At 40.1% G+C, this 15,848-nt stretch overlaps 1 protein-coding gene across 1 annotated transcript in view; it reads right to left on the minus strand.

Annotated features, from left to right (window-relative positions):
• UNC5D (unc-5 netrin receptor D) overlaps positions 1–15,848 on the minus strand; it is a 559,949-nt gene that overhangs the window by 218,842 nt on the left and 325,259 nt on the right. The window contains exon 2 of the mRNA XM_035004059.1: positions 7,688–7,906. Coding sequence (XP_034859950.1) covers positions 7,688–7,906 — 219 coding nt within the window. The remainder of the gene's footprint in view (positions 1–7,687; positions 7,907–15,848) is intronic.

Raw genomic sequence — 15,848 nt, forward strand, 5'->3', positions numbered from 1 at the left:
CAAATAAATAAATAAAATCTTAAAAAAAAATAAAAGGTAGGACCATATTTCATTTTACTGGCAGATGCTTAATTAGGGCTAAATGTCTTTTGCCACTTCATCCTAGCAACAAGATTAAAATGTATTTTAATAAAAAAAATAGTAATCCTTTGAATGTGCACGATGCCTAATGAATACTCTTTAGTTTCCCCAAGATAATAACTACTCCACGTATTCCTCAGAAGCACCACAAGTTCAGTGTTAAGTACAGAAACTCAGAATACACTCAAGCTCTCCAGTTTCTTCCACACCAGAGATTAGAATTAATCAGCACAGAGGTGTCTGGCAGAGGAAAGCAAATTAACTTGATAGTGCTGTCTGATAGCAGAGAGAGGGAAATTCAAGAGCCCGGAGTAGACACAGTAGGGTTATTACCCTGAATGACTCACTCAGACATCACACTCACAGCTTTGTGGGCAACAGTCATGATTTCCAACCTTGCCGTCCCACCAGTGACTTTCCTTTCCAGCAGTCACTCAAATTACCTGTTGTGAGTAGATCATGCCTTGAGGTCAGGGTCTGTATCATACAACTTCTACCTCCCACAGTGCTAGCATTGGCTTGGAGAATAACATAAAGCCTGAATGCAAACTGAAGCAATGAATCGCAAGCCAGGAATAAGTTCCTCTCTGAAAGACCGACATTTGCCTCTTAATATTATCAGCTCTTTTGTCTTTTTGGAATTATAAAAGTTCACAATTTTCTATTTGTTTTTGGAGGCGTAATCAACAGTCACTTGCTCCACTTAAAAAAAAAAAAAAAAAGGAATAATAAGCCATTTTAGACTTATCCTTTTGAAGGCTAACCTTGATTGACCAACTTGCTAGACGCCAAGCCCTCAGACTCTGTAATCCTCATAGCAGTTCCTTGAGGTAGATAAAATTATGGCTCTTTTACACTTGGGGAAACTGAGGTAGAAGGCAGATGGGTAACATATGTACAAAAAGAGTCTGCAAAGAGAGAGCCAGATTTCAAACAAACATGGTGCCCTCTAACACTGATTACCCATGCTCTTAACCACTACTGTCTTCAGGTTTTCTTTTAGATTCTTATCATTCCTACTTAAAACATACTTCTGAGTGTTGTATGAATAGAAAAAAATGGGAAAAGTCCAAAGGCACTGGTAAAAAATTTAGTGTTTTCAACAAATCTCTGGTCCCTATCAGGAACTGTTATTAAAAATTACATAAATGGCGAGCTGCTTTCCGTCTCTGCTAAGGATGGAGTGAGTGTAAACAGTCTCCAACTTTTTGTAGCTAAGGTTAAACTGGACACAAGAAACAAGGTCTTCATATTCTGTCACAAGTTTATGGAAAGAATTCATACTATTTTCCTGAAAACCTTTTAAGAATAGGTCAGCCCTCTCTGAGAAGCAGAGTGATGAACAAGATGAAATCTGGGGTGGGATGGAAGAACATTTCTATAAAAGTGAGTTTTAAACCCACAAACTGTCAATGGAACACCTGAGAGATTGATTCTTTCTGTGTTACGTGAACTAAAATATATGCTTCCCAAATGTACCTTGGTGATTTGTGACTCATCGAAGGTAACTTCAAATTAATGGTTTTCTGGAAAGAAACTATATCCAAATCCCCATCACTAGCACAGCAAAATTCTTGGATACAAACTTCAAAGATTTAATACATTTTTATTTCTACTCTTCTCCCTTTGCTCAACACAATCCATTAACCTTTTATCCCCAGAGAGGGACTCCAGTTGTTTAAAAAAAAAATCACACACAATGAAAGCCCTGAAATGATATTCCTTAAGAAGAAAAATATTAGTTTACCGGAGTTGAGACTTTTCCCATAACACATCGGAATACGCATTATTTCACTCATTAGAGTTCAATATCTCCAAGGTAGAATAAGATAAGAGCCATGGAGCGTTGTTAAGGGAACTCCTGTTTTTATTGAACAATAAAGAAGTGGTTTAGCTTATTGATAACTCAAGCTTCCCACAGGCTACATTACCTTGATTGCCAAGGATGGGTTTTACTGGTTCTTGTTGTTAGTTTTTTTTTTTTTTTTTCGGGGTGTGTTTGTGTGTGCGTCTGCCTGTTTGTTACATTAAATCTCTCAATTTCTCTGGTACTGAACCCTCTGCCTGTTTCTCAGGGGCGCGATTCCCCAGGTTGGGATTACATCTCAACTCCAGATGTTAACAGAGGAAAAACACCAGGAAGAAGAGTTCCCATATTTCCAAATGAAATGAGGCAGAACAAGTGAAAGAGGACCCCTTGGCTTGTGCACAGAACTGAAAGTGTACATTACTAAGAGGTATAGCCATGTCTGTGCAAACACAGTAACTCATGTCAAATAAATTGTGCCTTTTGCAGGAAAGAACTCTAGCTCTGGGTTTTCCAAGCTAAATTGCGTGAAAACAAACAATCTATTCTTCTTATTTGAACTCTTAGATGACGGGGCCAAATTACCAGAAAGACCAAAGTCAGTTTGCAGCCTTTAACAACTGCAAGGACTTATTGCTTCCAATTTGGAAATACAAAAGATTCTGTGTCTCCTCCAAACACTCCCAGGTCTTATGCATTTCCCATTAGTACTCTGAAGGAAAAAAACGTTAAGCAATAAGAATATAAAAATTCTCTGGGAGTGCTGAAATAGAGAATATGTTGGCCGAAGATACATAAGCAGTTACGACCAACTTCCTAAAAGAACACAGACAATTCTCTATCTCTGCTCAAATGTGGTCCTGCTGTCCTTGGCCTCTTGGCATCCTTCCCTCCTACTGGACTGGCAGGAGTTATTTTGCAGACCCAATCCAAAGCCATTAAGTCAAGCCCTGTGCTTGAGCTTGGCATTGAAGAACCCAAGGGAGGTAATGCATCTATTTTTCAATACCGGAGGCCATTTTGTTTCCAGCCTTAATTGCACTTATGTATTGGTTTGGCGTACACCATCTCCACTCATCTTGCTCCATTTTCCACTATTCCTCTATTAATACAGACCTTAGGAAACATAATTGCAGTGTGCAGTAGACAGAGATTTTCATTATGTACAGAAGAAAACTGTTTAGGGAGAGACACATTTTTTTTTCCTATTGATTCAATCAAAATGACTTGGAAGAAAAGGTTGGGCTGATTAAATTCTTTTCAAAAAGGTAGCTGCTAAAATTTAAATTCTTTCTCAACAAAAAATTGGTATATAATCTCTTCTGGTTTTGTCAGTTATGAATTTTTGTTCTTCCCAGTTCCTTTGAAATTTGTGACTTTTATTGGTCTTTTTTGTTCTTTTTCCTTTTTTTTTTTTTTTTTAAGTGGAGAGGGGAGACTTTTACATGGAAACAGAGAATGTAATCAGCGCTGCTATCTGCAAGACATGGAGTTGCCTAGCAATGCTAGGGGAATTAAAAGGGGGAAGCAATAGCAAAACAGAACATTGCAAAATTACAAGAGGGCATAGTGTTAAATTGGCTTGCACTACTTATCAAGAGGTCTTTCTATGAGAATGGATATAGGATTTCCTAGGAGTGGTATAAAAAAATATCTGGCCATTTTTCAGTGTTCTTCCTAGCTTTCATTTAGAGTTTACCCAATGGAATTCTGCCATTTTGAGTTCATTACTGGACAAAATCTAAGCCAGAAACATCTGACAATAAAACACAGAGCCTCACTGAGCCACTGGTACTTGAGTCCTTTCCAGTTGGACTAATTGAATATAAGATATATAAGCCTTTCATATTCTCCCATTGTTTTACAGGCTTTTGCCCACATGGCAAATGCTGTTCCCTTTGTTGTCCTCTCCCAGATTTCAGAGACTTCCTTTGAAGTTTTCACACCAAGATAAATGGGGCTGCTTTGTTTGTGACTCAGTCTCTCCCAACACAAGGAGTATACAAGATCCCAACCCTGGGAGCACAAAAGCAGAAACTTTGGTGACACCAAGATTTGATTTGTCTTCCTCCTTTGCCTTGATTATGCCAAATCCTTTTTTTTTTTTTAAGAAGGATACTATACCTGTAATGTATATCTCTGTCTTCAGTTGCTATAAACTCTTGCCTAACAGTGCCAGAAACATGACCTAGAATAAAGGATTAGCCCTCACAGAGATGGCAGAAATGATGAGGGATAAAGAAATCCCAATGGAATAGCTATGGGATTATACACTTGGGAAACAGAAATATGAAACAGGCTCAGGATGGAAAATGAGGAGCCATGTGCTGAAACACATCCTTACATCAGTAAGGGAATTTGTCAATATTCTGACTAGGAAGGAGAACAGGAAACCATATGTAAAGTAGAGAGTAGAGATCTGGGTTCTATTTTGTTTTTCTTTAAGATTTTATTTTTAGGGGTGCCTGGGTGGCTCAGATGGTTAAGCATCTGCCTTCAGCTCAGGTCATGATCTCCAGGTCCTGGGATCGAGCCCCAGGTCAGGCTCCCAGCTCAGTGGGGGATCCTGCTTCTCCCTCTCCCTTTGTCTCTCCCCAATTGTGCTCTTTCTGTCTCTGTCTCCACCTCTCTCAAATGAATAAAATCTTTAAAAAAATAAGATTTTATTTTTAAGTAATCTCTACACCCAATGTGGGACTCAAACTCAACCCCAAGATTAAGAGTTGCACACTCTACCAACTGAGCCAGCCAGGTGCCCCAGGATATCTGGGTTCTAGAAGTAGCTATGCCATAAACTAGTTGTAGCTCTTGGAATTTAAGATTTTTATTGTGTAAAACAGGCCTGTTAGGTTATCACTAAGGTCCCTTCCAGTTCTGACATTTAAATTCCACAATTCTGAGCATGTTTTGGTCTGAAGAACATCTCGAAAACAGGCACTTTTTTTTTTCCCTTCCTCATACCAGTTCCAAACTGCAACAGGGAATTGTGATAAGGTTTTAGGTGTTTCTTTACCTTCTGAAGTTATGCATCCATAATGCAATCCCAAATGAGTTCAGAACTGTATAATGTTTAGCACTATTTATATAGGTTTAGTTCTTTGCGTTCTTCTTTATCGATTCCCAGGAAGAAACAGAGTATTGCCCAAAGATCTTTTTGAAACAAGTTTCACTTTTTTGCTTTGGAAGAGAGCATACTCTTTTCTGCTTGCTTCCTTGCTGGCAGCTGATATTCCTCCTCCTGACTCCTAAGGAAGTAGCGCTCTGGATCCATTTCCTTTTCATATTACCCATTCTCTCTTGACAACTCCTTTGTCTTCATGGCTTCATCCTTTCCTGATGACTACCAAACTGACTCTTCTATCTTGGAGCTCTACAAACTCCAGATCTACACCTCTTCCTTATATCCCATAAATATTTCAAATTCAGCTTGTCCAATGATCTCAGCCTTCTCTCCTTGCTGATATAATTACTTACATCAATAGCATCCCCCTTCTGCTTCTGTTGGGATTGTTATTCCTCCATATTCTCCATTCATTTATTCATTCATTCATTCCGTCAGCTATTCAGTCTGATTTGTTAAAGTGCTTCTCATACCAGAAATGTAGTTCTTATTTTTGTGGCCACCACTCTAGAGGCAGACCTTTCCTTCCCTCAACTGAAATATCAAAGTCTCCTAACTCATCCATTCTCATTTCTTCTTACCTTCCCAAACACTTGCACCAGATTCGCTCCTTGAAGCAGAGCTCCAGACACTGCATTCCCATATGTCAATATAATCAATCCCCACTACCACCAAGATTCATAAAATTAAGTAAGGAACCCCTCACTTCCTATTTGAGGCCTTTTGAGCCCTTGATTGAACTGAATTTGCCAGTTTCCACATCCATTTTCTATTTCAACCAAATCAAACTTCCTGCTGAACAGATATTAAGCTTTCTTTCATTTGCTAATGTTGACCTCCAAGCCAGAGAGATCCCTCTCTCTCTCCCATTTAGTGTAGCATCAATTAATAAATTAATTCAGTTACTTAATTTGAATTAAGTAGTCATAGACGTCCCTTTCAAATGCTATGGATTCCACACTTTTCCTGATAATCCTAATTGGGCATAATCTTTTTTTTTTTTAATCCTCCATAGGATAAGTGCACTTATGGGTATACTGGACTTCTACCTATCAATAGGTGTAAAGTCCTAGAGATCGCTGTTTGCATCTTACCATTCTTTGAACACTCTGCAAGGCCTTTAGCATTGAGTAGCAGTGGCATATAGTTAATAAATTAAGCTGATTTGAAACTTCCAAATTATACTCAGGCTTTTTGACATATTTGAACTCTGTTATCTAGACAGTGAATGGGGACTAATAAGAGCAATGATCTAGGGTGATAGCACACTGGTTTTAGGGTGAAGCTAAATTTTCAGTTAGTCTGAGGAGCCAAAGTTCAAAAGCATATACTGTTTCTGTTACACACTAAAATTTAACAAGTTATAAATTCTGCAAGTTTTTTTTTTAAATCTATTTATTATTTGAGAGAGAGAGAGAGAGAGTGCGCGCACACACAAGCAGGGGGAAGAGCAGAGGGAGAAGAAGCAGACTGCTTGCTGAGCTTGGGTCTCAATTCCATGACCCTGAGATCATGACCTGAGCCAAAATCAAGAGCCAGATGCTTAACCTGACTGAGCCACACAGGCACCCCTAAATTTTGCAAGTTTTAAGTCAAATGATCTTGCTTTCAGATCAGGACAAATCCGTGGTTTACTTAATATCTCTGAGTCTCAGTTTCCTAATCTATAAGAAGGTAATGATAGTGTCATTTATCCCAGAGGACTGTTGGAAGGACAGTGAGATAGGAAGGTCTATAAGGTCTGTTAAATGCTTAGATGAGACCTGGTACATAGTAAGTGCTCAATAAACACTAACCAATATGGTCATTATTCTCATCATCCCCCACTCATAGACCAAATCAGCCATATTAATAAAGATGGTCCCTAAATTCTTTCATACTGGAGATCCTATTCAAATTTGACAATCAAATTTGGGCTCTGCCATTACACAGTAATCAAAAGAACTTAAAGGAGACTCAGAAACCACCGACCACGGAGAATGACGTATACAAGAATAAGATCTAGGAGGAAAGACTAAATAAACTGAAATTATATTGCTTAAAGAGGTGCTCAGTGGAATATTTGCCTTCCAAAATATTTAGAATGGAGAAAATGAAAGCAGTGACTTGTAGGTTTTATTTCCAGTAAGAATATTAACTTCCATACAAAATTGGATGCTGAAGTTATATAGAGCAGGGAGATAAAAATGCCCCTTTACCCTCCTAGAATAGGCTAGCAAAGGAGCTGTAGAGTCATTTAAACATATGATAAGAAACAGGGCAGAGGACCATAGGGGAAGGGAGTGAAAACTGAATGGGAAGTCATCAGACAGGGAAGAAAACCATGAGAGACTCTTAACTCTAGGAAACAAACTGAGGGTTGCTGGAGGGGAGGTGGGTGGGGGATAGGGTAACTGGTGATGGGCATTAAGGAAGGCACGTGATGGGAAGAGCACTGGGTGTTATACAAAACTGACGAGTTGTTGAACACTACATCTGAAACTAATGATGTACTACACGTTGGCTAATTGAATTTAAATTAAAAAAAATAAGCATACGATAGCACCTAATATTCCTGGATGATGTTATTATGACCTCATTCAAATAAATCACTGGTGGGTGGCTCACATAGTTTTTCCCAGCCATACGACAATGTGAGGATACCAGGGGAGGATATAAGAATGGCTTCACATTCTTACCTGAACTCTCATCCAGACTCTCTTCGGAGACATGCTCATTTTGGTGGACCCACTCGCCATTGCATTTAAAGAATATCTGCATGGCTGGCCTTGCTTTGCACCTCAGTGCAATGGGGTTGCTCTTGATGATATAAGCATCATCTGGCTCCTCTATGAAATGAGGCAACGTCCCAGGAGCTGAGGGGATGGACTCAGGAAGGGCTTCGCCATTGTCAGTTCCTGCAAAATCAAAGAGGCCATGAGAACACTGCCTACATCAACAGCACATGCATCAGGATGCAAAGCGTAACCCACACCAGCTCTAAGAATCTGTGCTGAAAAATACTGCATCCTATCGATACAACCTATGCAGATGAATTCTCTTCTAGAGGCTGAACTAGTATAATATGGTACTTCTAGCTGGACACACCTTCAGGGTCATGAGACAAGGGAAAATAATAAATAGGAGACATCCTCAAACCACACTTTTGAGTCTGCAGGTCTTTGCTGAAAGAACAGAGACAACATCTGGGGGATGAGAGGATGAACTTAAGATTCAGTTTGGTGAGTGGTTACCTCAAGGGGTTCAATGAGGCCCCGAGCTGCCTCAAAACTTTGAAATAATGGTGGAAATAGCTTTTGTTCTGCCATAACTGAGTGTGGATAATGACCATGTTGTTGGAGGGTACTTAGTCTTAAGACATGTGAAAAAAATTCCAAATCGTCTGCCTTCTCTACCTCTGAAACTGGAGGCTGGCTAATATTCTACCTTAGAAAGAGTTTTCTCCAAAACCTACCAACTTACTGAACCTTCTAAAAGGAATGTACATTTGTTCCACTGGCCCACAGCTCTATTCTCTGCCCCCAACATTCCCCCTCGATATACTGCGAATCTCACTTCCAAGGTGACAAACTAAAACGAATCCCTAAAATAGCCGTGAGCTTTTACTTTGGGACCTATATTTATGTTTCTTCAAAGATAAAAAATGGACATGATTCTCCCCTAAATTTAGGGAACTGATGAGTAGAGAGAAGCAAAATAAAAAGGGAAAAGCAGAAGCCAAGATTTTGCTTCACTACCTCTTCACTACACTTAGCAAGGACTTAAGTCCTGGGAAACTACGGCAAAGTCAAGGGGAGCAAGGTCTGAACACTAAGCACTGTGGAAATGACCAGAAGGAACAAGTGTGCCTTCCATGGCCACTCCAAAGAACGAACAAAGAAAGCAAGAATTTCACAGTACTGAGATCAACTATGCCCTGAAAAGGATTATTCATATTCAAAGCAAACCAATCTCCAGGAGGAAGCTGGGAAAGGAACCTAGCGAAAGCCCTGGAAGAACAACCCAGTTCATCCGGCGCAAGCCTAGGTGACAGACAGGATGCGTCCTGTGATTTCACCTGGTTCTCTGTGCCCCTTCAGTGTCATTCAGAACAAACAACTGAGCCTCTTACTATTCACACTTAAGCCAATCAGCTATATCAAGTAAGCACCGTCAAAGGTAAACCTAAGCCACAATATTAGGGGGTAATATTTTAAGACTTGGGGCATTCTCAAATGCAAATCAAGAGGGAGGGACTAGGGCACAAGAGGTATGGTTGCCTCTAATTCTAGGAAATAAAAGGAAGTGAGTTATGAAAAACATGCCTTGCCAGTGGGAACACACGAGCACCACTCGTGCCCCCACAATGAATTAAACAAGAGTTTGAATCTCCAAACTAGTTTTTTCCACTAAATACATCAACATAAGGGGGGAAATCTCACACAACAAAGAGTTTAAAATACTATAGCTTCAGGAGCGCCTGTGTGGCTCAATCATTAAGCGTCTGCCTTCAGCTCAGGTCATGATCCCAGGGTCCTGGGATCGAGTCCCACATCGGGCTCCCTGCTCTGCGAGAAGCCTGCTTCTCCCTCTCCCACTCCCCCTGCTTGTGTTCCCTCTCTCGCTGTGTCTCTCTCTGTCAAATAAATAAATAAAATCTTAAAAAAAAAAAGATACTATAAGCTTTAAAATGCATTTGTAATAGAAAAGTCAGCTCATACATAACTGGATGTACCAAAAATTCATCAGAAAGCAAATGCCCTAAATAGCAAGAGAATAAACAATTTATGTCATAAAAGTACCAACACAGTCACTCAGAAAATAAAACGTGTATATGCCATATGGAATAAGAAGGGTTTCAGGACAGAATCTCAGAGGGTTTTTTTTTTAAATGTTTTAAATTACATTTACAATGGACTTCATAAAATAGATCATATATTAATTCATTTTGTTACTGACTGCTCATGCCAATTTTCATCTTCAATAAATACTAAGTCCCCTCAGGCTTTTGTAAATCCATGCATTAGAGGAAATGACAAAGGTATTAAAAGATTTTATATGGACATCAAACAGCTCACACTCCCATCACAGGCTTGAGTTCTGTCCAAAGTAATTCACTGCTGCAGAAAAGGGTCACCTGATAAAGAATATCCAAACCATAAGGCGGTAGCCTGAATGAATAGCCACAGACATACATTCCGAAGGATGAATTTTGCTTAACTAGTAACAATGCAGCAATGTCCAAAGTAACTACTAAAACAGGGGCAAGGAGCATCATAACTAACCCTAAATAAATAGTAAGGCCACATTTATTCAGAATCAATAAAATGACAAAGGCATTAGATCACAAATCAAGTTTAAACCATCCAATTCACAAAACAGAGATCTAAAAGCAATTAGGCTACTCTCCTGCTATTTTAATAAATACCCTTTAAATAAAGTAACAAGTTCAGCTTTCACCTGAAACAGAGCAGAAGAGTGGAATAGAAAAGTAGGGGGGGGGGGCGCCTGGGTGGCTCAGTTGGTTAAGCGACTGCCTTCAGCTCAGGTCATGATCCTGGAGTCCCGGGATCGAGTCCCGCATCGGGCTCCCTGCTGGGCGGGGAGTCTCCTTCTCCCTCTGACCCTCCCCCGTCTCATGTTCTCTCTCTCTATCTCATTCTCTCTCTCAAATAAATAAAAATCTTTAGGAAAAAAAAAGAAAAAGAAAAGTAGGTGGGTAAGTGTCCTGACTATCTCAAGGACCTCCATTAAGAATCAGTCAATCCTCTGTTGAAGCACAGACCTGTACCTCTGAAACAAATAATACATTATATGTTTAAAAAAAAAAGAAGAAGAAAGAAGAAGAAGAAGAAGATAGCAGGAAGGGAAGAATGAAGGGGGGGAAATCGGAGGGGGAGATGAACCGTGAGAGATGATGGACTCTGAGAACAAAGTGAGGGTTCTAGAGGGGAGGGGGGTGGGGGGGTGGGTTAGCCCAGTGATGGGTATTAAAGAGGGCACGTACTGGGCGCCTGGGTGGCTCAGTTGGTTAAGCGACTGCCTTCGGCTCAGGTCATGATCCCGGAGTCCTGGGATCGAGTCCCACATCGGGCTCCTGGCTCGGCAGGGAGCCTGCTTCTCCCTCTGACCCTCTCCCCTCTCATGCTGTTTCTCTGTCTCTCTCTCTTTCTCTCAAATAAATAAATAAAATCTTTAAAAAAAAAAAAAAGAGGGCACGTACTGAATGGAGCACTGGGTGTTATACGCAGACAATGAATCATGGAACACTACATCAAAAACTAAAGATGTAATGCATGGTGATTAACATAACATAATAAAAAAATAAATAGATCCTTATCAGGAAAAAAAAAAGAATCAGTCAATCCTAATGCTCAGAGGAGGTGCTGGGGGAGAGGCAAATTGTAACATTACATCTTAATTATTACTGAAGACATGTCAGAGTCATATATGTATACAAAAAGGGCCAGGATCCATGAAAACAAGGAACAAAGGAAAAAATCAATTTATCAAGGGTGGCAGTGGGAAGGTGAGATCATAGGTATATTTGCATACATATTACCATTTATTTGTATCCTTCCAACAAAGAAATGAAATAAGTGATTTTTTTGTTTGCTTGTTTTGGTTTGATTTTTGTTTTTTGTTGTTTTTGTTTGTTTTGTTTTTTGTTTTGTATAGTGAAGTGTTGGGAGTGGTATTTACCTAACACTGTTCCCCTAGTCCCACTTCCCCTCCCCTAGGTTTCACCATGGGCTCAGGATCAAGTTCGCATTACAATAATGCCCTGCCCTTCAGATGGCTTTGGTGCTGCAAGAAGGCTGGGTTCTCCCTACAGGCTGACCTCCAGGATGATACCCCTTCCTTACCCCACAAGGCTGGGAGTCACCTACCTCCATTTTGCCCCAAGGAAGCCCGCTGGGCTCAACCCCACCTTCTGGCTTAGAACGTAATTGCTCAGGAAATTCTCAGGGGATTCATCAAAGCAAAAGGGATGTGACTGAAAGAAAGGAAGTGACTTGAGTACTTTTCAGGGGCTTAGAATTTGCCAACAAATCCTCTTCTTTGGAGGTGTTGGGGGTGGAGGGCAATTTACTTTAATAAATGGTTTTATGGAAGCCTGCCTGAATACTTCTGGGCTTCAGGGTAAATGTACCTACTGACCTCAATACATCTGCCCCTGCTTTCTAATTCAAAGAAAAGTTTTAAACCTGGTGTGATGAATGCTGGCAACTATATGACCCAGTCAACTGCCTTTTCCCATACTTGCTTTTACAATAGAGGCTGGAGAAGTCATGGACTCAGTTTACTCTTTTGCAGGCAGGAACAGTCACGTGACAGCCATCTAGCCAATGAGTCATAAGCAGAGATTCCTGAGAAAGCTTTCATTTTCCTGATAAAGGAAACAGGTCTGGTAGGTTCTGTCCCTTCTCCCTTTTGTCCCTGCCTTAACTAGGGAAGATCAAGAGGAAAAAAAGTCCCAGAGGAGCAGACAACACAGAGGCTGAAATAACACCACAGAGCATCTACCTCCAGACAATTTTTTTTAAATCTTTACTTATTTAAGCTACTAACACTCAGATTTTCTGTTGTTTCTGAAGAAGATATTCCTCACTGATACAACTAGATCTTCCTTCTTCAACAAAGCCAGGGCTCCAAGCTTCATTTTATTAAATTCAATGCTCTCAGTGTCACTGATTTTGGACAGCTAAAAACCAAGGAAACTAGGATATCACACAGTAAAGTAAGAGCAGCTAGGTATTGAATGATTACAGATTATGGTGATACACCTTCTGTGTGGATTAAGTCACTTAAGCTCCGTATCAACTCTCTGTGGTGGGCACAGTATCCTGTTTGCATTTGAGGAAATGCTTCGATTCTGTGCCTTGTCTAAGGTGATCCAGCTAGTCAATGGGGCTCAGAATTTGAAAGAACTCTGACTCCAATCACCTCACAATTCCATTTTAGTTCAGATGAATGGACCCTTCGAAGTCTGGTGCAGTAATTTAGTGAGTGCCTTATGGCAGTAGCATGCAGTTCATAAAACCAAAAAAAGATATAAAATGATACATTACCTGTGTGGTACCTCACAGCCTACAATTAAGTATAATATTCATCTTAAAGATCACTCACACAGTTACCCCATTAGTTGGACTGTGATTTCAGGTATATTATGGGCACATCCTAGACAAGGTCTTGAGAAAATATTCTTGAGAGAAGAACACAGAAAGTACTCAACTAATTATGATCAAATGACTAGGTATCTTCACTAAAGTTAGAAAACAACGAAGTTGAAGAATACGTGTTTGAAAATAGGTATCTTCACTAAAGTTAGAAAACAACGAAGTTCGGGCGCCTGGGTAGCTCAGTTGGTTAAGTGACTGCCTTCAGCTCAGGTCATGATCCTGGAGTCCCGGGATCGAGTCCTGCATCGGGCTCCCTGCTCGGCGGGGAGTCTGCTTCTCCCTCTGACCCTCCCCCCTCTCATGCTCTCTGTATCTCATTCTCTCTGTCTCAAATAAATAAATAAAATCTTTAAAAAAAAAAAAAGAAAACAACGAAGTTGAAGAATATGTGTTTGAAAATAAAATGAGAAAGCTTTTTCAATATTTCATTTGGAAATTGTTTCATCTCTGAGCAGGAATATTTAACTACTGAAACTCCAATTAAAAATAACAAGGAGTAGGGGTGCCTGGGTGGTGCAGTCCCTTAAGCATCAGACTCCTGGTTTCAGCTCAGGTCATGACCTCAGGGTCCTGAGATTGAGCCCCATGTTGGGCCCCACACTCAGCGGTAAGTCTGCTTAAACTTCTTCTCCCTTGGCCCCTGCCCCTGTGCTCAGGCACACACCCTTGTTCTCTCTCTAAAAATAACGAAATAGGGGTGCCTGGGTGGCTCAGTCGTTAAGCGTCTGCCTTCGGCTCAGGTCATGATCCCAGGGTCCTGGGATCGAGTCCCACATCGGGCTCCCTGCTCGGCAGGAAGCCTGCTTCTCCCTCGCCCACTCCTCCCTGCTTGTGTTCCCTCTCTCGCTGTATCTCTCTCTGTCAAATAAATAAATAAAATCTTTAAAAAAATAAAATAAAAATAAAAATAATGAAATAAATCTTAAAAAAAATAGCAAGGAGTATTACAGGAAACAGTGAACCTCAGAAAGAAAGAGACTGGCATCAGGGCAATGCCATTCTATCATGTTTAACCATGCAAAACTGCCACTATTCCACTGGTTGATCTGTTAAGTCTGTAACAGGATTGGGCACACTGGAGGCCAGAGTCATTCCAAAGTGGGATTCATAAGACCCTGGGCTATCGGCAAAATATGTTGGCATTGCACAGCGTTAGAGTACAAATGGAGTTGAGCTTTAACAGGTTTTGAGAAATCCCAAATTATTTTCACACTTTTTACCCACAAGAGTACTTTGAAACACATTTCTTCTTTTTATTTTCCTTTTTTTTTTTTTAAAGATTTTTTATTTATTTATTTGACAGAGTGAGAGACAGCGAGAGAGGGAATATAAGCGGGGGGAGTGGGAGAGAGAGAAGCAGGCTTCCCCCTGAGCAGAGAGCCCGATGCAGGGCTTGATGCCAGACCCTGGGATCATGACCCGAGCCAAAGGCAGATGCTTAACAATTGAGCCACCCAGGAGCCCCTTATTTTCCTCTTCTATCTCCAAAGTATGCTTGTACTCTCACTGGAACAAAACATTCCTATTTGTTTCAATGTCCAACCAATAATTCTGCCATTAATCAAAGACTAAATCTGGCAAGAGTGAAGAACTTTAGAAACAAATAATCTGACTTAAACTCTGGGTTACCTCTGTGAACTTTGGTGAGTAACTTAACTACGAGGTTCCAATTTTCTCATTCATAAAAATGAGCAACTGAAATTTATTAGTCAGCGGTTTGTGACATTAAAGTGAGATAATATATATAAAAAATACACAGTAAATGCCCAAATGTTACATAAATACAGTATGCCACCACTTCCACTGCCTGGATAAAGAACAGCAAACAAAAGAAAGATATTTATAATTATGATCTCTAGGACTTCCATTCCCAAGCTTATTATCCTAATATTTGTATTTCAATTTTGTGATTACGACTCTTATTTTCAACCCAGAGCCCTCATGATATGGAATTGTTGCTTGTAATGTGTTTTTACTATTTACTACCCATATGTATGTTAGTATAATTTTGTTAGGTCAAAGCCCAGGAACACATGCTGTGAAGCATTTATTTATTCAATAAACACGTAGCAAATGCTTATACCATACACCAGGCACATGGTCATCCTGCAAAGCAGTAGGATGATATACAATGGATTTCCTGCTGGCCAGATCCCAAAACCATTGCCTTTAATAGGCAAGCAGTTATTAACCATAGGAGATTTTACAGTATTCCAGAGCCCCTCTCTCTGTAATATTTAAATGAGCAAGGCACCTTAGAAATAGCTCTTTAAAATCCACTCAGTGTCTGTAAGCATACTCGTCCACGGCAATATGCAAGTCGGAGCAGAAAGCCATAGGAGGGAAACCAAGTTACATAATCTAACACAGCACAAAAGAGCTGGGTTCTTTGCTTTTGTTTACAGAAATGTGGCTTGTCTCCATATGGTTATTTAATTAGATAGGGAATGCACTGCACCCACTGAATGCAGAACAACAATCGGAATCTTACATAGCAAATATTTAATGCAATTTATGAAACACAGACTCTTTCCCTACGCCTCAATAAGTTTTCTTTTTTTTTTTTTAACTCAAACTATTCTGCCTTCTTCCCAACCTCTCATAAAAATGGAAATGTTTTATATATCACTGCATTTGCATAGTTCACTTCACCTGTGTCGATCTTCTATCTCATCAA

This window comes from Mirounga leonina, unplaced genomic scaffold (genome assembly GCF_011800145.1).
Source record: "Mirounga leonina isolate KUSES-001 unplaced genomic scaffold, KU_Mleo_1.0 Mir_128, whole genome shotgun sequence".
NCBI classification, from domain to species: domain Eukaryota; kingdom Metazoa; phylum Chordata; class Mammalia; order Carnivora; family Phocidae; genus Mirounga; species Mirounga leonina.